At 44.3% G+C, this 20,618-nt stretch overlaps 1 protein-coding gene across 5 annotated transcripts in view; it reads left to right on the top strand.

The window, feature by feature from the left end:
* TMTC4 (transmembrane O-mannosyltransferase targeting cadherins 4) overlaps nucleotides 1-20,618 on the top strand; it is a 70,126-nt gene that overhangs the window by 15,274 nt on the left and 34,234 nt on the right. For all 5 annotated transcript variants that reach the window (XM_007960791.3, XM_007960797.3, XM_073014475.1 and 2 more), the window contains 2 exons: nucleotides 3,053-3,140; nucleotides 17,625-17,725. In XM_007960791.3, the coding sequence (XP_007958982.2) occupies nucleotides 3,053-3,140; nucleotides 17,625-17,725 (189 nt within the window). The remainder of the gene's footprint in view (nucleotides 1-3,052; nucleotides 3,141-17,624; nucleotides 17,726-20,618) is intronic.

Here is a 20,618-nt window from a genome sequence, read left to right as displayed (position 1 = left end):
TTGGGGAAGATTTAACCTTGTCTGAATTCTAACATCAAGGAGAGAAGCTCAGGCCCCCTTAAGAGTTCTTCCTGTAGCCAGGTGTGGTGGTGTGCGCCTGGAGTCCCAGCTACTTGGGAAGCTGAGGTAGGAGGACCGCTCAAGCCCAGGAGTTTGAGGCTGCAGTGAGCTATGATCACGCCAGTGCACTCCAGCCTGGAAAACAGAGTGACACCCTGTCTCTGAAAGTGAAAAATGAAACAAAATGTTTAAAAAGAGTTCTGTCTATCTAATGAACCCAGACTTTAATCCAGAAGGAATCAGGTGGGGAAACCTTCCCCACCCCCCTAATTCCTTTTCATGGCCCCCATGCAAATTGTAGCTATTGGGGAAACAATGGTACCGCCTGCTTTATGGATTCAGAGGGATTGCAGTGATTTCTCCAGAAAACTCTGAGTGTTTCACGTTATTTGTGAGGAAAAAAAAAAATAGCCTTTGTAGAAAAGTTTGCCTAGAAATACATACTATGCAAATATCAGAAAAGGAAAAGAAAATGTTTTCTTGCTTATGTACATTCTCAAACAGTGATTGGATACAGTCCCTCCTTGGGTAGCTTTTTAACATTCTTTTAGTGAAATCTCCCTTAATTACTATGCCAAAAAAATTCATTGTAAATACTAAATGCTGTCTTGCTTTAAAACACTTCCCATACTTTAAAAATTTGTTTTTCTTTATGTCAAGAAACATAATGTACATTGCTTAAAGTCGTGGGATGGTCTTCGACAATTAGCAGAAAGAAACATTTCTGTAAAAATAAGCTTTTGATGTTTAAATTTCATTTTTGGTGATTCTTCAGATCTACCCTAGCCATTCAGATAGCAAGTGGTTTATGCAGCCTGGCCCTCCTGGCCACAAGCCCTAGTATTTTTCCAAACCACTTCCTTCCCCCTCTCTCACCTCACTTCCCCTTGGTCTCTGACACCTGCTCCCCCTGTTTCCTGTGACCCTGTTCTCTGTGGTCTCCTTCAGACAGACTTGTCTGGCTTGGCGTTCATTGCTTTCTCTTCTCTAAAGGGTTGGGATTCCAGTCCATCCTGAGGTGCTATAGATAGCCACAGCTCTAAGACGCTCCTGTCTCCTCTTGTGTCCTCCTGGCATGAGGACCACAGAGCCAGGATGCTCCAGCTGCCTCCTCACTCACCCAAGGCTGTGGAGATGACTTCTGCGTCCTTTGTCCTTTACCTTTCTGCTACTCCTGGTCATAGACACACTCCATAGGACCCACCGGGGAACTCACAGTGAGCCGCACCCACCCTGTACCAGGCTCTGTTCTGTGTGGCTGCATCTCTGACTATTTTACTGTGTCCCTGATGGAGTGAGTTTCCAGCCCTGAGTATTCCAGAGCTCTCATTGTATATTCATTTCATTCATAAAGCAATTGGATTGTTCCCCTCCAGCATACTGGCATACTTGTTCTAGATCTGTTAAGCCTTTGTTTTGTCCCTAGCTTCCTTCTCAGTAGCGTTTGTGTGTGTGTAGTGTTCGTTGGGTGGATTTATCAGCTTATTCAGTCTTCCCAACCATCACCTAACACCATAGGCTGCCACATACACATCATCAGGAGGTCACAGTTACGGTGACAAATGGTCCTTGGCATTTCATGTATAACCGGTGTAGGGGAATCTGCTCCTAAAAGACATTCTTTTTTAGCTATTGACTGCATGTGAACTTGAGAATCACATGTAAATATAGTAATTTCATAGTCAGTGTATATTTTCTTATCTTGATTTATAGAAAAGTCCTTTATTCTGCAGCTCATATATCACATCCCCATCCTCTGGGAAGGGATTAACCTACCAGCCTTTAAAGTGATACCTGGACAATCACAGCAGAAGCTTTGGTCCGTGTCACATTCAGGTGCCAGTTAGTAAAGAATCCCACCTAAACTAGTCCAGTACCTACCCCTGGGTGGAATTCTGTGTCTTTCATCACCGTACAGCATTGGGAGAACAACGACTGGAGTCATCAGCCTGAAAGAAAGAAACACATAGTTTATATTGCTTCATTCTCACTGAGGAAAGGAAGGGCAGAGTCACCATGTGGAAAATGTGGGAAAGAAATGGCAGAAATTGTATTCTGTGCTCATCCTACTTGTTAATCACTCTTGAAGCATTCGGCTTTCCAGGTTAACCCACTTAATCAGTTTTGGTCTGAAGGGAAAAAAAAGGGGCAGAGGCAGCTTTGAAGGATTACTCCTGTGTCTTTTTCTATCGGCAGGACGGCTTTTCACACTTCTCTCGCACCTTTATGTCCTTCATGTTTCCAATCACATTTTATTTTTTAAATATCATGCCCTTTGAGCTGATAACATTTTCCGATTGAAAATCCACTTTGTGACCTCAGAAGACTAAGTCTTTGGAGCTCTTGGGTATCGTGTGTTAAAGAACACAGCTCACAGCTTTTACGGCACACACATATCGCCGTCTGTGTCCAGCAGAATAGCTAGCAGCAGGTTCAAACCAATCCGCTGTTCTCTTGAAGCAGTTAAATCAAGTCCTATACCCAAATGGAAGGAGAGAACTGATTGTAAGGTAACACCAAGCGCTGTTACACAGCTACATCGTGTATTTATTTTAATATGTGGCAGAGTCTGGGAAGTTTCTTGTTTTATATGTCTAAAGAATTTTGGTTTTGGCCAGGCACAATGGCTCACACCTGTAATCCCAGCACTTTGAGAGGCAGAGGTGGGTGGATCGCTTGAGCCCAGGAGTTCAAGACCAGCGTGGGCAACATGGTGAAACCCCGCCTCTACAAAAAAATAAAAACATTAACCAGCTGTGGTCATGTGCGCCTGTGCTCCAGCTACTCAGGAGGCTGAGATGGAAGAATTGCTTGAGCCCAGGGAGTTTGAGGCTACAGTGAGCCAAGATCACACCACTGCACTCCAGCCTGGGTGGCAGTGTGCGACCCTGTCTCAAAAAAAAAAAAAAAAAAAAATTTATGTGTCTCCTAAGTTTAGGATTTGCTTAAATGTGTTTTATGTAATTCTTTGTTTTCTTCCCCCTCTTTTAAGGTTGCTGGTGTTGTCGGCCGTGCAGACCTCCTGTGTGCCCTGTTCTTCTTGTTGTCTTTCCTTGGCTACTGTAAAGCATTTAGAGAAAGTAAGCATTCCGTTTGCCTTCTTAATTTTCCACCTTCTTCATGTTTTTGTCCTGTTGAGCAGTGTCTTAACAGGTGGGAAAGAATCCATCTATATGAGTGTGTCACTCTGAGGGGAGGTGGACCAGAGGATGCATAAACTCTCTTTAGATATGTATGTCTGTTTGCGCCATCGCTGTTGCCATAATGCAAAGCTCTGACATTGGTGTTCACACTGTGGCCTGTCCTATTGGGTATTGAGACCAAGAGCAGAAGCAGCAGCAGGATTGAGTTGTGCTATTTTATTTCCTGCAAAATTATAGGATTGCGAATGATTCCAGGACAGCCTTTCCTGTTTTGATGTTCTAGGTATTTATTGCCCAGCTATCCTTCCACAGCTTCCAAAGGTGGCTTGGAAAGAGCCAGGGAGATTTTTCATACACTGTCCCTTCTTCATCCCATCCTGTCCAGTCTGAACCCAGGCTCAGGCCCTGTCTTGGAGCACCTGCGACTGCACTAAGGTGCAGCAGAAAAGTGACCCCAGTGGCCCTAGCTTGTGCCAGTGCCCACTCAGGGCATGGGTACACACAACCACACTCACCCCCTTTTATTATTATTACTTTATCATGCCTGGATAAAACCACCACTTCTTCCCATCGCTTGTCAGTTTTCTGATACATTAGAGAGTTTGAGGACAGCTGAGCAGAACAGCTTCAAGTATTGAGAATAGTGGTGGTGACTTTTCTTCCTGTAACTTAGCGATAATGCACTTCAGTCTCTTCCTGGGGTGGGGGTTTCCCCACCTGTGATGATTATAAATCTCCCAAGAGACATGCAGCCGCCAGAGACCTGGCGAGATTGCATCGGCTTGCCCCATAATGAATTCAGTACCATCATGTGGCTCTTCATGAGACAGTGAATCAGGAACAGGACTGGGAGGGAGGGGTGCCTTCACTGCCTGACTGTTAACATTCACTACAGATAATGGTTCTTCCTTTTCAAAAGTTGGCAATTAAATCTGAATTTACAGATACAGATGATAACAGTTTATCAGAAATCATATTTTTCCTGAAGAAAATTAAAAATTAGGAGTTGTGGGCCCAGCACGGTGGCTCACGCCTGTAATCCCAGCACATAGGGAGGCCGAGGTAGGCAGATCACTTGAGGTCAGGAGTTCGAGACCAGCCTGGCCAACATAGTGAAACCCCGTCTCTACTACAAGTACAAAAATTAGCCAGGCATGGTGGTGTGTGCCTGTAGTCCTAGCTACTCGGGAGGCTGAGGCAGGAGAATCGCTTGAACCCAGGAGGCTGAGGTTGCAGTGAGCCGAGATTGCGCCACTGCACTCCAGCCTGGGTGACAGAGCGAGACTCTTTCTCCAAAAAAAAAAAAGGAGGGCCGGGCGCGATGGCCCAAGCCTGTAATCCCAGCACTTTGGGAGGCCGAGATGGGCGGATCACGAGGTCAGGAGATCAAGACCATCCTGGCTAACCCAGTGAAACCCCGTCTTTACTAAAAAATACAAAAACCTAGCCGGGCGAGGTGGCGGGCGCCTGTAGTCCCAGCTACTCGGGAGGCTGAGGCAGGAGAATGGCGTGAACCCGGGAGGCGGAGCTTGCAGTGAGCCGAGATCCGGCCACTGTACTCCAGCCTGGGCAGCAGAGCGAGACTCCGTCTCAAAAAAAAAAAAAAAAAAAAGAAAAGAAAAGAAAAAAAAGGAGTTGTGACTTTTCTCAAAGACAACTCTAAAGTTTCTGAAAGTGCCATTTTATTGATTTTAACATAATTTTAACATATCTTCGCTTAAAGTCACTACTCCCTATTCTGAATGGATTTCAAAGACATCAAAGTGATTTTTGAGGAAAGTACTAAATCTTGATAGATTTAACTTGTGGGGGACATCATTTAGTAGATATGATGGAACCTGTCACTACTTCTAAAGATTGCTCTTGTGAAATAATGAAAAAGCTATCATGATACAAAACACTCTTCCCTCAGGTGAACAGATACATGTATTGGCCTCCTTTAATGGAGTATTCTCACAGAAAAGTGAAAAGGCTAGATATTTTGTATCCTTTTTCTGGAAGCTTTTACTAACCTTTTCTCCGTTTTAATTCACAAATTTGTATATTAGTATATATTACATGTATATTTTGGATACATTTGTAAATTATAAAATTATTTCCAAGTATCCATACAAAAGATACTTTTTTTTATAAAGCTTTTGGCAAGAAACCAATACCAAAGTTAAAGGTACTGAAATGTGTGGTGGCTGTTCAGTTAGTTAACACTTTGACTTACGAGAAATAGGCGAAGTATATTTCAATACTGACATAAATATATTAACTGTAAGTACCAACATGACCTTTCTTTTTTGTCCAGTAACATTTTTTTAGCATTTATAATGTTTATTTTAAAATTGGAAAGAAATTACGAGGACTTTAATGTTAAGTTTGTAGATGTTTTTGAGAGTGTTAACCCGGGCGTTTTTGCATTTGCAAACTGATAGCAGTGGTAGATGTGGCTTCCGTAGAAACCTTTTTAAGATGACTAGATTTTGACTTGGTTGAAGTTACTTGGGGCAGTTAAAAGACGGATGGGTGGACTGGGAAACCTTTGAAGAATGCTTTCTCTTGACCTCTTGTCTGCAAGCTGCCCCTTCTTCATGGGATCTGTTCTCTTGTTAACATGAACCCTCTTGAGGAAAAGGAAAGCGCTGATTTAAATGGAGCCGATGGAGTCGCCTCCAGACCGGTCTCTGGGCCTTTGCAGGCACCAACAGCTTACTGGGTCTTTGGAAAATACAAAACGACAGTAGTTTGCATCTTATGCTCATCCAGGCCTTGGTGTCTTGACCCCGAAACTGATTGTTCATCCTGCATTTTGTGTCCTTCCTGTCCCCTCATGCTGCCCACCTGCCCTGGCAGGCTTTGATTTACGGATCATCACAGTTTTTCTCGGCAGTGTAAAGTGGACAGTTTAAAATACCCATCCTCGAGCTGCAGTTTCCATCATTTGGAATTGGCTTTCACTGCTATTTTCCATTCCCACTCATGGCTTCCAGACTTCCGCCGGAGTGATCGGATTCTGCCTCAATTCCATCGCAGGCCTGGAGGCGCAGAGCTGCCTGGATTCTTGAGAGAGGGCCTTAGACACACGGTGACCAGCTTACTTGGGGGAGTCCCCTGTGTCCCACATGTGAGCAGGTCTCTGACCCCTCCCCAACAAGGTTCTGTGCTCTGAGACCCACCCTCTGTCACTTCAGGACCTCAGGACTGGATGCCCAGCCCCACCCACCTCGTTCCCTGGCCCGGCGACATCAGAACAGCCCCTCACGCTGCCAGCCCATCTCTCTCCTCCTCCTCACAACTCCCAAAGTTCCCTTTGTCTGATCAACCCCAGAACCAGGGCTAATGAAGTCTGCTGGAGCCTCTCCTAGTCTCTTAGCAGAGGCACTGTTTTTAGCAACTTTTCTGTTTCTGATTTTCCATATTCCTTTTTAAACATGCTTAGAATGTGCTTCTTTGTTGATAGATGACAACTCTTTGGAATAATCCTTGAACATCATCATGTTAATGCTCAATTAAGTTCGTAGGGTGCTTAAGAGTCTTTTTTAGGAGGAGAAAACTTTCTACAAATTAATAATACCTTTACGGAGAAGAAGCAGTAAGAGTCCCATATGCAAAAATAATTCTGGTTAACATGTTCATGAAAAGCCGTGGTTACTGATTCTGTTCTAAAATAGTAGAAAGGCTTATTGATTTTAGTCATTCATTCCATCACCAATAGTTAATCAAACTTTAAGGGTGTTTCTTGTACCAGGTCCGGTTTCCAGTGCTGGGGATACAAAGACTAGAACAACAAAGTTCATGCCCCTGAGGGGCTTACCGTAACTCCAGTATATTTTGATTAAAATAAAGCTGCTGTGATTCAGAATGTCTACAGAGCAGAATATTCTGGTTCTCCTTCCTTTCCTGTTGACTTTTTCCTTCCTGTACCCCTCATAGCAGGCACTCAGTAAGGATCCTTTCTTTTCATGGTGTGTTTATGCAGAATGGGAGGCCATGGCCTTTATTCTACTTATTTCCTTCATCTTCTATTAAATTTCTTTCAGTACAACAAAACAGAGCTCTTGATCCTAATGAAAATTCAGGTGTATATATATTTTCATTTGGATCAAGAGCTCTGTTCCTTTGGAGTTTGAGATACCTCAAACAGTCACATGTTTATTTACTTATTTATTTTGAGACCAAGTCTTGCTCTGTTGCCCAGGTTGGAGTGCAGTGGTGCAATCTCAGCTCACTGCAACCTCTGCCTCCCAAGTTCAAGTGATTCTCCTGCCTCAGCCTCCCAAGTAGCTGGGACTACAGTCACCCGCCACCATGCCCAGCTAATTTTTGTGTTTTTAGTAAAGACGGGGTTTCGCCATGTTGGCCAGGCTGGTCTTGAACTCCTGACCTCAAGGGATCCACCCACCTCAGCCTCCCAAAGTGCTGGGGTTATGGCCTGAGCCACCGTGCCCAGCATTGGTTTTTTTGTTTGTTTTCTGTGGTTTGTTGTTGTTGTTGTTGTTGTTGTTGTTGTTGTTTGAGATGGAGTTTTGCTCTTGTCGCCCAGGCTGGAATGCAGTGGCACAATCTTAGCTCACTGCAACCTCTGCCTCCCAGGTTCAAGCGATTCTCCTGCCTCAGCCTCCAGCCATGTTTTTATTTTACCCTATCTAGTCAGTACAAATTGTACAAAAAGCCGAGTGGTAAACACATGTATTTATTGTCATTGCAGTGGTGATTTGTTGTTCCAAGTGCCTGTGTCTATAAATGTTCAGCAGAGAACAAAAACTAACTCTTTTGTGGTAGACAAGTCCATTATTTATTGAGATACAAATAATAATGCCATTTAATGTTTAAATTTCAGGTTTAAAGTAACCCTGGTCTTTGTACTTTTGGGATCTGAACATAAATTCAAAGAAAGGCCTAATATCAGAGGAACAAATTTAATATTATTTTATAAGGGAACAAAAAATTAAGTACTGTGAAATTAATGATTCAACTAGTTAATAAGTTCTTTCAGAGAATGTATTTTTTTGGTAACATTATTAACTTTTTTTATGGATGGGATATCTTTATTATAAAGCTGTGGACAATTTTTAACTGCTTGAGTTTATTCACAAGCAATCCTGTCCTAATCTCTGGAATCCTAGTATTTTCAGAAAATGAAAAATATACTCACATTTCTGGGACTCTGCCCCTTTTTTTTTTTTTTTTTTTTTTTTTTGGTGCATAAATAGAATGTCTAGCAAGATCTTTGCAACAGAATTTTTTAAAACTAGGTGTCCTTATAAAGGAAGCATGCATTTTCTTAAAAAACAAAACAAAACAAAACACTAAGTCAGATGAAATCAATGGCACACTGGGTATTACTTCTGAATGCCCAAAACAAAAAGTGTTACTCTTACAATGAGGCATCTTGTATTTACATCTCTCTTAAAGCCTGGTATTTCAGATTGGAAACAGATCATCTCTGCACATTAAACTCGCTAGAATAGCCAAAACAATTTTGTTTCCAAACTAATACCTTAAAATACTTGTTTCATGGGAGTTAAGACCAAAAGGAGAAATTTAATCTCATTTATAGTGGGGAGAAGAGAGTCTTTTCCAGAGGGAGATGGATTTTCTATATACCTAGAACAATCATTTTAAGTTCTAAATTCTTATTCATAATATCAAAGGCAGGATCTCAAATCTCCATTGTTCTTAAGCTGTATAGCTTCCCTTAAGCTGTATAGTTCTATAGCTATATAGTTCACCTTAAGCTGTATAGTTCAGGCACTAAAATGGGATAACTCTTACTCTTGGGATACATTCCCTCGTATTTTCATTCTGATTAAAGACACCTGTTTTTCTTTGACTTAGAATCACACTGCTTACAAAATAGGGCAGTTGGCTAACCCATGTCCGATAGGAGACTTGGTTTTAGATTTGGGGCCATTGCTGACTGCATTCTGACGGTGGGAGTCGTGCAGATTCTCTTTTCCTTGTTTCTTTGGTTCCTTCATTGCTTGATTTTCCCCCAAATGGACCCATGTTTTAGAGCAGCAAGCCTGACTTCTTTCATTCTGTGCATAGAAGCACGGCTCGGTCGTTCCAGCTTTTGGAACGTGAATCTGATGCTCATTGTGTTGCTCTGGCAGAGAGAGAGTCGCGGCCACCTGTCGGGGTGGCGTGGTTCCCACACACAACATGACGTGCCAGTTTTCGAGCGGCAGAGATGCCAGGCATAGAGTGGTGGAGAGGGGTAACTTGTATAATGCGATGCTTTTTCTGAAAGGAGATCTTCCCACTGGAAAGGAGTGCCAAGTCCGAGGCACATGCTTCATTAAATGGATCACATCTGCTGGCACTTGTGGGTGTTAGCACTGACAAGTGTCTTTCTGTCATTGCATTTTTTTCCCTGTGCTCCCTTCACTCCATTAGCCTTTGCCTCCATTTACCCAAGTGAGTGAATTCTCTTAGATGCTAGAGACAATATACTGAAACAAGAAGAACATTGCCTAGGCACGTCTCTAGTCAATTCTGGATCATAAACTATTGATGTTTGCTAATGCTGCATAATTATCCTAGAGCAAGTTGTCTTCTTAAAGGATGAGAGAGGCAGCATGGTGTCCAAATGGTTTTTGTTTTTTTCCCATCCTCTCCTGGGTCATTGGTACTTAAAATTTAACAATCTTGATGGAGAGGAGACAGAGAATGCTGGGGAAGAGTGATGTCCTCAGATGCTTACCTAGAGCCTTGTACAAGTTAGAATTTTAAATCTGGGGAAGATGGTTCTGAATAAAAATATAAGCGCAGCTGTGCTGAAGGTGACATCTGCCACTCAGAATTTATTTGTACTGTTTTTAACAGTTACTTCTAAATTTAAAATGAAAATTATTGATTTTCTCCATGGTTTTTAAATATTTCTTATGTAATTTTTATTTATTTATTTTAAAGAAGAATATCTTAATGATGACGATTCTTCCAGTGTGAAGGGGTTCAAAGATTAAAAGTGAAAAGACCTGAATTCTGGCAGTATTTGTCCACGCTTAGCAAATGATTAACTTTTGGGTATTAAATCACATATCGTAATTGCAAGAAAAATGTAATATAGTAAGACTCTGATAGACGTAGAAATAAATGAAACTATTTATTGATTCAACAGATACTTATCGAGTGCCCCCTATATGCAAGGTAGACTACTGTTACCTGTCTCAGTTGTCTTATTAAAATGCTCAAACTTGGAAATAAAATAATGGTTTGCATTTGTTACTGTGTAAGAACATAGTCACAAAAGCACAGAGTCTAAATTCCACTAGATTATATGTTGATAATTATTAGCATTAGTCACCTTCACAAACTAAGGCTTAAAATAAATCTTAATTTGGGGAATTATGTGGGCCAGACTTTGGTGGAGCAGGTCATATTTCCCGAAGTCCACTAGTCTGGGCCATCTAAATACTCAGAGCTAGTTTTTCACTTGAATTTTTGTAAGGCCTTTTTTGTTCACCTCCAAAACTGGAAACATTTTGTCATCGCTGTATGGGCTGGCCTTGGTTTATCATTCATGCACATATATACTGCATATATATAAAGAGGACCCCTTTCATTTCTATGAAATGGTTTTAAAATATTTAGCTTTCCAATTTAGATTCTGGGGAACTCAAAGTTGTGTGCATGCTTCGTCTTATGACTCTGGATAAAATACTGAGTGGCAGCTGGGCACAGTGGCTCACACCTGTAATCCCAGCACTTGGAGAGGTCAAGGTGGGGAGGATCACTTGAGCACAGGAGTTTGAGACCAGCTTGGGCAACATAGTAAGACCCCCTTTCTCTACAAAAATAAAAATTTTTAAAAAATCAGCCAGGCCTGATGGCATGTGCTTGTGGTCCCAGCTACTTGGGAGGCTGAGGCCGGAGGATTGCTTGAGCCTGGAAGGTCAAGGCTCCAGTAAGTCGTGATCACGTTACTGTACTCCAGCCTGGGCAAAAGAATGAGACCTTGTCTCAAAACAAAAAAAAAAAAACACCAAAAATTGTCAAGTGACGAATCTGGTAGGGATTGGAGAAAGAGTTGGATTTACATAGGCAAACTCATTTCATATTTTCTGAGTTTTCAAGGACAGAGCTGGATACAAACATAGTAATGTCCACACTATGTCACCTGTGAGCTGGGTCTTTGATCACATGGTCTAGACACTGCCATGCGATAGAAATACAACAGGAGCCATACATGGAATTGAAAACTTTGAGGTAGCCATGTTTTAAAAAGAAACAGGTGAGATGGATTTTAATAATATATTTTATTTGCCTTGATATATCAAAATTATAATTTCAACATGTAATCAATATAAAAATATGAAAATATGTTCTCATCTTTTTTTCATACTAAGCTTCCAAAACCGGGTGTGTATGCCACACTAACAATACATCCCACCTGGGTCTAGATACATTTCAAGCACTCGTTAGCTGTAATTATTACTTTCTTGGACTGTGGCAGGTCTAGAATGTGGTGCTCACTAGGTTTATCTCTGACCATTGAGCTTTTGCCTTTGATCTGAAATTGCCACAGTTTTGAGAAGTGATACGTAATATTTAATAATTGCTGAGACTGAAGACACTTCTTCAGCAAAGAAACATTACCTTCATCTTTCATATCTTTTCATGCTGGGTGTGTTTGAAGCAAAATCGGAAGTCTAAGGAAAAACAATAGGACTCTTCTGTCAGAATTGCAGTAGAGGACGGGAGAGGTGGGGTTTAGAGTTTGGGAATGTGGTGAAATTATGAGGTGAGATTAGGGAGAAGGTTATCAGTAAACCTGAAGGCTGTGTTTTCTAGTTGTTATTTTTCTGTTTTCAAGTAAGTCTCTGGTTTAGCCTTATAAGGAGAAAGCCATTTTAAATTCTAGATAAGAGGAATATCTAGAATTCTTATCTAGAGGAATTCTAGAGGAGCCCATCACTTTCCTGTCTGTGTCATAATTTAGCTTTGTGTTAATAGGGTGCTTTCAAGAGCCGTCTTTTGGGCATTTTTAATGAAGGAACTGGAAATGTTTTCCTTTTCAAAGGCCTCCCGGTCCATGGAGGAAAATTAATCTATGTTACAGTCAAGTAAAGATACAAGATAATTCGTTTTTTCTAGGCAGAAATGTAAAATCAAGGAACTTGCTTTTGAAATTAAGAACAGAGACTATTACATTGGGGAATGTGTTATGTTTAGTTGAGAAGTACCAACACATTCTGAGAGTGAGAGAAGCCTACAAAAACCCAATTCAGGTAACGGGTTGGTGGGATGGGGTGGGGTGGAGGGTGCCCATTTGGTTTCTAGTGAGCCATGGAGCCGAGCGCCTAGTCAACTTGAAAACAATGGATGGAGCCCAGCCATGGCACTGTCTCCTCATGCTGGGTCTAGAGTGGCCAGCGGGGGCCCGGGGTCTCTTGCCCTGTTTATCTCTGGATGAGATCCCATGGTAATTAATCAGGTCATTTATAATTAAAAGTTTTGTTTGCAAATAAACTGCTAATAGGAGAAAATCCTAAAGGTAGTTTGACCCAGACTCAGGAAAATGTGTCATGGGAAGAGGGGCTGTACCCTGAGACTGAGTGGACAAAGCCCCCCATCTCTCATGACATGGCGGAAGGCCTGGACTTCTCAGGTTCTGGCATGAACTTGTAAGCTGGACGCTGTGCTCTCCCCCTAAAGCTTGTGGCCCTTTCCCCAAATCATAGCCTAAAATAATTCATCAATCTGTTAACTTTTGGGTTATTTTGGCTGTAATTTTTTTAAAAGCTTTAGTGCCTGCCAATACTTATCTGCCAATGAGTGCTAGCAAATGCCCACGTGAAACAATAAATCCGTAAGTGCTCAAGTTGGAATTGCGTGTAATTTGAAAGGGTTTTGTTGTTGTTGTGGCTCCTTATTGTGATCTTTTGGCATTAGATACATAGAAAGTAATTACTTTCTGCAAATAAAATGATCCTTACTTTGCTTGATGGATCTAAGAATACTCATGTATAATGGTTTTCAGTGGAGGGAGCCTGGCTTCTAGGCTCCACGCCTCCTGAACAACTTGGAGCAGCGCTGCCCGAGGGCACAGCTAAGGCCTAAAGTTTAGGGAGTCTGGCTTGGGCTCAGCATTTACAATAATCTAGCAACCCAGAGTTTAAAAATGAAACGGGTTGTGGTTTGAAAATTAATCCCCATCACTGAAGTTCCTCAAGTCAAGACCAGGTGGCCCCCTGCTGGAAGCATCTTGGAAGGGACTCCTGCATTTCCATCCTTGCAGGAGAGATGATGCACAGCCTCTAAGAAGCAGTGTTGACCCCTCCGTTTCCATGAGTTGTCGGGAGCTCAAAGCTTATTGCACCCCTTTTGATAGACAGTAGATAGTCACTTCACTTACTGAACATGTTCTGCCCTTCCGGAGTCAGTCGGGCCTGCTGATTCAGTCAGAATAATTTTTAGTTGCTCCTACGAGCCAGGCGTGGTGCCAGCCGTCCAGCCGTGAGCAGGCTTACTCTCAAGGGGGTGCACCCTGCCTTTAGGGAGCATCAGAGCCACCTGGAAAGCTTGTTAAAGGCTGATTACTGGTTCCCATCCTCAATTTTTGATTCATCTGGGGCCTGAGTCTAACAAGATCCAGGTGCAGGTTCGTGAACCACACACCTGTGAGTAGCACTGGTTTAGGGCAATGGTTCTCAACTGGGAGGGATTTCCTGCCCTCCCCACGCCCCTACTCACATTTGACAATATCTGTGACATTTTTGTTTGTCACCACTGAGGGGAGCTGTGCGGGGTGGTGCCACTGGCCTCTGATGGGTAGAAGCTGGGGGTACTGCTAAACATCCTGTGATGCACAGGGCAACCCCCCTCCAAAAAAAGTAAGCAGCCCACATGTGATTAATGCCAAGGTGGAGAGAACCTTGACTCGGGAATGACAGAAAATCAAGTGCTGGCGATAAACTCCGTGAGGAATGTTTTGATAGACTGTGATCAGGGCAGTTTAGAGCAACACAACTGGGCCTAACCTAATCTGGGGGGCAGTCAGGGACATGGAGAGGTGAACGGGCTCACCTGCTCACAGGGGCAGTCGGGACATGGAGAGGTGAACGGGGCTCACCTGCTCACAGGGGCAGTCGGGACATGGAGAGGTGAACGGGGCTCACCTGCTCACAGGGGCAGTCGGGACATGGAGAGGTGAACGGGCTCACCTGCTCACAGGGGCAGTCGGGACATGGAGAGGTGAACGGGCTCACCTGTTCACAGGGGCAGTCGGGACATGGAGAGGTGAACGGGGCTCACCTGCTCACAGGGCAGTCAGGTGTGCATACAGCAGGGGTGTTTGCTCTTTTAACTGAGCAAGAAAACAAGTGAATTGCAGAGAGACCTGCCTGAGAGGGCGGGGTTTGGCATTTCACAGCATAAGTGACATTTAACAGCTTTATTGATTGGGCAGGATTCCTCCAGGACTGTTCTGCCCCAAGGGAACTCAGTAAGCACACCCAGGTGAGAACCTGCAAGTGGGCAGTGGTGGTGGGCCTGGAGTGAGTGTGTGCTGGGAGGGGCTGGAGAGGGCCCGTGGTGGCCACTTCAGCAAGGCCTTTAAAGCCACAGTCAGAAGAGGAACCATTATCCTGAAGGCAAAAGAGATAATTGGAAGGCATAAAACAAGAATGTTCAGGCCGGGCTCAGTGACTCATGCCTGTAATCCCAGCACTTTGGAGGCCTAGGCAGGTGGATCACAAGGTCAGGAGTTCGGGACCAGACTGGCCAACATGGTGAAATCCCGTCTCTACTAAAAATACAAAAATTACCCAGGCATGGTAGCGTGCACCTGTAGTCTCAGCTACTCGGGAGGCTGAGGCAGGAGAGTTTCTTGAACCTGGGAGGCAGAGGTTGCAGTGAGGTGAGATCGTGCCATTGCATTCCAGCCTGGGTGACAGGACAATACTCCATCTCAAAAAAAAAGAAAAAAGAATGTTCATTGTGTTTTATGAGACAATGGGATCTCAGTTAAGAGGCTTTCCTGTCTATCAGTTGGCCTTGTGAAAAGCTTTTAATTAAGTGCCTCAACTATAATGGCCAAGTCAACTTTTTGTATAATAGCTATTCCATTTGTTTGTATTTTAAATCTAGAAATTTGATACACAGATTCTTCCCCCAGAAAGCTGAAAGGGCCAGAGTCTCTGCTGCCACTGAAGCCTGTGTGGGAGTGAGGAGGCTGTCCTAGCAGCCCAGCTGTGTAGCTGGTCCTGCTGGCTGCAGGTGTTGGGCACATCAGGAGTTAGTCCTGCTCATGCTTTATTGAGAGCCAGGGGCCCAGCTGGGGACAGGCCTTCTCATCTTGACAGGGTCTCAACCCCAATGTAGAGCATTTGAGGTTAAGAGCACCTCCCAGCCGGGTGCAATGGCTCACGCCTGTAATCCCAGTGCTTTGGGAGGCCGAGGTGGGCAGATCACGAGGTCAGGAGATCGAGACCATCCCGGCCAGCGTGGTGAAACCCCGTCTCTACTAAAAATACAAAAAATTAGCCGAGCGTGGTGGCGGGCGCCTGTAGTCCCAGCTACTCAGGAGGCTGAGGCAGGAGAATGGTATAAACCTGGGAGGCGGAGCTTGCGGTGAGCCGACATCACGCCACTGCACTCCAGCTTGGGCAACAGAACGAGACTCCGCCTTAAAAAAAAAAAAGAAAAGAAAAAAAGGAGCGCCTCCCACCCCCAAGCCAGAACGCACTGACTGTTTTTGGGACAGGAAGGCCTTCCATCCTGGGGTGTTACTGATTCTATCTCAAGTATTCACAAGTATTTTTCTGTCCCTCCATGCAGGGTCTGCAGGACACACACAAACACTTGTTAATTTCCCCAGCAGGCAGTTTAATGAGCTCACGGTGTATTTTTTACACGATCCAGTTGTCTGGCAGATTTTGGCTTATCAGCCACCCCCTTGACTACTGCATCAAAACACCATTGGAAATTGCATCTCCCTCTAAGCTGATCAGGTTTGACTGACCCAAGTGCCACAAACATTAATTAAATGATTTCTCTAGTCCCAGCATTATACCAAGTGATTTTTAACATGTTTAGTTTTTAACATAGTTTTTTAATACATGCACATGGTTAAGATAATGTAAAGGGTACTGAAGGTTACATAATGAAAAGTAAGACTAAAAGTAAACTTTCTTCCTCCTCTACCCCAATTCTTCATTTTAGAACTTCTCAGAAACTAGTCAATTTCTTATGTGTTGTCATAGAGATATATTTTGCATTTGCAAGCATTCTTTATGAATGTTTAACAAAAATGACCAGGTGTTCCTATGTAATTTTTTCCTTTCAAATATATCCTGAGGTCAGTAACGTTGCCCCCACGTTATAGGTGAGTTCCTTGAGACCGTGAAAGTCACTTGCCCAGTGTCACACAGTGAGTGGCACAGCTGGCATTTAGATGCTTACATAGAGCCATAGGCATTCAGACTGGGAGTTCTAGTTGTAAGTAGAATTGAACCGAGTAATGCCAGGCGAGCTAACAATTGGATTCTCCAAGAAAGTTTGCTTTTGTCCCACTTGATACCGACGTCTTTTTTATATGTTGGCTTATTTATTTAGATGAAGAATGAGGGCTTCGCAACAGAGGAGTATCCATGCAGCTTCCCTCTCCTCCCTAGCAGTTTTGTTCTGGCCCCCAAATTGCACACACCACTGACCAGACAGTGTACAGCCAGACCCTGCTCCCAGAAGGCCACTTAGGGACCAGCGGTGGTTACTCGAGCTGCCGCCTAGCCCAGCTTCTTACAGTGTTCACACGTCTGGGGATGTTTTGGCTTCCTGTTGGTGCTCGAGCCCCCGTGCAGATTGGCAGCCCAGCCTGGTCTGTGTCTTTACCTGCCCCAGGTGCTAGATAGGCGCCAGCTCTGTCAGTGGCCATGCACCCTTTGGTAGAGGTTGGAGCTGTTCCACACAGGGAGCAGAGAAGATCCATTCTAAGCCACCTGGTGTCCAGAGGGCCCGAACTCCTGTTCCAGGAGGAATGGAGATTCCCAGAGGCTTTCCCAGCAGCTCCATCATGGCAGCAGCAGTGACCACTGGGGGCATCTTGAAACCAGATGGACTGTTTGCAGTCTCAGTGGGAGTTCTCAAAAAGATTCATCAGAATGGTCTCGCAGGTGATTGGTAGGTTGGGAACGAGGTACCTGCTGCGTGGGGACTCTGGCATGAGGTGCCTTTGTGGCCAGGGCTTCATGACGGTGCCTCCCAAAGGCCCTGGGCACCTCCTTGGGAGAGCTTTGAGAGGGGACATATGTACCATTTAGAAGGTATTGTGTAATGCACTCTTGCCCACAGAGAAGTGCTGTCTGAAGCCCAAACCCTGTTTTTAAGTTATGGTTGTTTAAGGTATTTGCTTAGAATTTTAGTTCCTGATGCTAAAAAACTGAGCTGCATTCCATGACTTTTGCACTGATCATTTCTCTTAATTGGCAGGTAACAAGGAGGGAATGTATTCTTCCACCTTCTGGGTGCTGCTGAGTATCTTCCTAGGAGCAGTGGCCATGCTGTGCAAAGAGCAAGGGATCACCGTGCTGGTGAGAGCCGCGACATGGCCGGGGCCTGCTTTTTCTGTGTATCCTTTTCCCTCCTATAAAGACATCTGGGGCTGGCCCTGCCTTTGTGGCATTCTCCACGCCTTCATCCCATTGCTGGCCTGAGGTGATGACCTTTCTGGGCAAATGACTTTCGCTGTCACAATTCTGGCATTTCAGATGGAGAACTGACTGTCTTCCTTGACAGTCATGTGCAACTGGTGAGAAATGGTGAATGAGGAGTTCTCAGGGAGCCACGATGAGTCCTCTTGAGAGTCCCTATCGGAAAAGATAAAAGAATGGTTTGAGTTTTCTGGGATGCTAGTACATATTTCAGCAGTCCTAGATCACCTAGGACTGACCTCATCAATCGTTTTGATCTCAGATCTAGAAAGGGTGGCGGATAGTTTAGTAATGAAGAAACAGGGCCGGGCGCCACGGCTCACGCTTGTAATCCCAGAACTTTGGGAGGCCGAGGTGGGCGGATCACCTGAGGTCAGGAGTTCGAGACCAGCCTGACCAACATGGAGAAACCCCATCTCTACTAAAAATACAAAATTAGCCAGGTGCAGTGGTGCATGTGTATAATCCCAGCTACTCAGGAGGCTGAGGCAGGAGAATCGCTTGAACCTGGGAGGTGGAGGTTGCGGTGAGCTGAGATCGTGCCATTGCACTCCAGCTTGGACAACAACAGCGAAACTATGTGTCAAAAAAAAAAAAAAGGTAAGAGATGAAGGAACAAGAGTTTTGCAGCCACTCAAAGCCTCACGTGCACACACATTCTGTCTCTCTTCTCATCATTCCCCCACCGCCAGCGGTTACCTATGGTTATAGTTAACCATTACCCAAGTGCAACTTCAAGCAACGCTGGAACCAAAATGTTCCATGGTCACAAATGTTTGACCTGAAATTAAAAGATTACTAACTAGTATTTAAAGGAGAATCTGTAATGCTGCTAATGTTTCTGGTGGGACTTTGTTCTCAGAAGACTCTTTTTATGCCAGATGTGCCGAGTCATCACGTGTTTTAACTTCGAGCCTTGAAGTCTCTCTCTGTGTAATATGGTGCGTACATTGTATTCTCTTGGGGTACGTTGTTTTCCTGGAGAGAACCTGTACCTCGGCTTCCACCGGCAGCATCGAGCGGGTAGGGGAGAGGGCTCTCTGAAGCGGAAAGACACCTACCTTTTCAGTCCGATCTGAGTAGATGCTAGGATTAAAGACCCAGGAAAGGAGAGGTGTTGAAATCCATTTTTCTTTTTCTCCATTCTAACCAGTTTGCTGCTTTACATTATTAGAAGAAAATATAGAAATTAAGGTTGTGAACAGAGGTAGAAAAATGGAAAGATGTGGAATTTTTTCTCCTTTTTTTTTTTTGAGACAGAGTCTCGCTCTGTCACCCTGGCTGGAGGGCAGTGGCACGATTATAGCTCACTGCAGCCTCAACGATCCTCCCACCTCAGCCTCCCAAGTAGCTGGTACTGTAGGTGCGTGCCACCACCCCGGCTAATTTTCTAAAATTTTTTTGTGGAGATGGGGTCTCCCTGTGTTGGCCAGACTGGTCTCAAACTCCTAGCCTTGGGATTACAGGCATGAGCCATCGCGCCTGGCCGAGTCGTGGGATTAGAATGATCATATAGAAATAGCTTGGAAAGGAAAGAACAATTAAAGCCGTTTGGGGCTTGATACAAGTCAAGGCAACAATCAGTGGTTGTATTAGGTTGTATCTATTAAGATTAAGCTAGCAAGGAGATGGTATAGGGAGAATTACCGTGGAAAGATACTTGAATTTCATGAGTTAATTTTCTTTAAATTTGCTCTAAAACAGTGTTTCTCAACCTTGGCACTATTAATGTTTTACAGCAGACAATTCTTTCTCGTGGGGGCTGTTCTGGGCTTTGTGGGATGTTTAGCGGCGTCCCTGGCCTCTACCTATTGGGTGCCAGCGGAACCTCTCAGTTGTGACAACCTAAAATGTCTCCAGACAGTGCCAGACACCCCCCGGGGGGCACAGCCGTCCCTGAGAACCACTGGTTTTAGACCCTTGCCCTAATATGAAGTGTGGTTTGAGGACCAGAAGCATCAGCAATATCTGGGAGCATGTTGGGAATTCAGGATCCCAGGCCCCACCCCCTCCCCAGGCCTGCTGAGTAAGAATTTCCTTCCACAAGGTCCTCAGGAGGCTCCTCTGTGCACTATTTTATTTTATTATTTTATTTTTTATTTTTATTTTTATTTTTATTCGAGACAGGGTTCTCTCTTGTCGCTCTCGCCGGAGTGCAGTGGTGTAATCTCAGCTCACTGCAACCTCCGCCTCCCAGGTTCAGGCGATTCTCCTGCCTCAGCCTCCCGAGTAGCTGGGATTACAGGCGTGTGCCACCACGCCTGAGTAATTTTTATATTTTTAGTGGAGACGGGGTTTTACTATGTTGGCCAGGCTGGTCTCAAACTCCTGACCTCAGGTGATCCACCCACCTCAGCCTCCCGAAGTGCTGGGATTCCAGGCATGAGCCACTGCACCAGGCCTCCGCTGTGCCGTTTTTCAGGAGCAGGAGAGAATTCGGTTGAATTTACATGAATAAAGATACAGTGGAAGGTAGCCATTCTCAAAATTGGATTAAAACGGGGCCATTCTGATGAAGCATTTAAGAGGGAAGGGGGCAGTCTTGTGTTTGGCTCAGGCCTGTTCACCACATGACCCTGCCATCCCCTGGTAACTGTCCAGCAGCTCACAGGAAAACTGTGAGAAGACAATGGCTGCTACGCAGGGAGCATCTGCCTTCTAGAAAGTGGTTTTCAACCAGGCAGAAACCGTCTTCTGTGGCCCACTAAGATCATGTCTCACATGGGTGAATAAAATCAGGATTCTTTGAACTGATTAACCCAGCACTGGCCCA

The sequence above is a fragment of the Chlorocebus sabaeus genome, chromosome 3, assembly GCF_047675955.1.
Source record: "Chlorocebus sabaeus isolate Y175 chromosome 3, mChlSab1.0.hap1, whole genome shotgun sequence".
In the NCBI taxonomy this organism is placed as follows: Eukaryota; Metazoa; Chordata; class Mammalia; order Primates; family Cercopithecidae; genus Chlorocebus; species Chlorocebus sabaeus.
The sequence above is the reverse complement of the archived record's forward strand: the minus strand, read 5'-3'. Positions and strand labels throughout refer to the sequence as shown.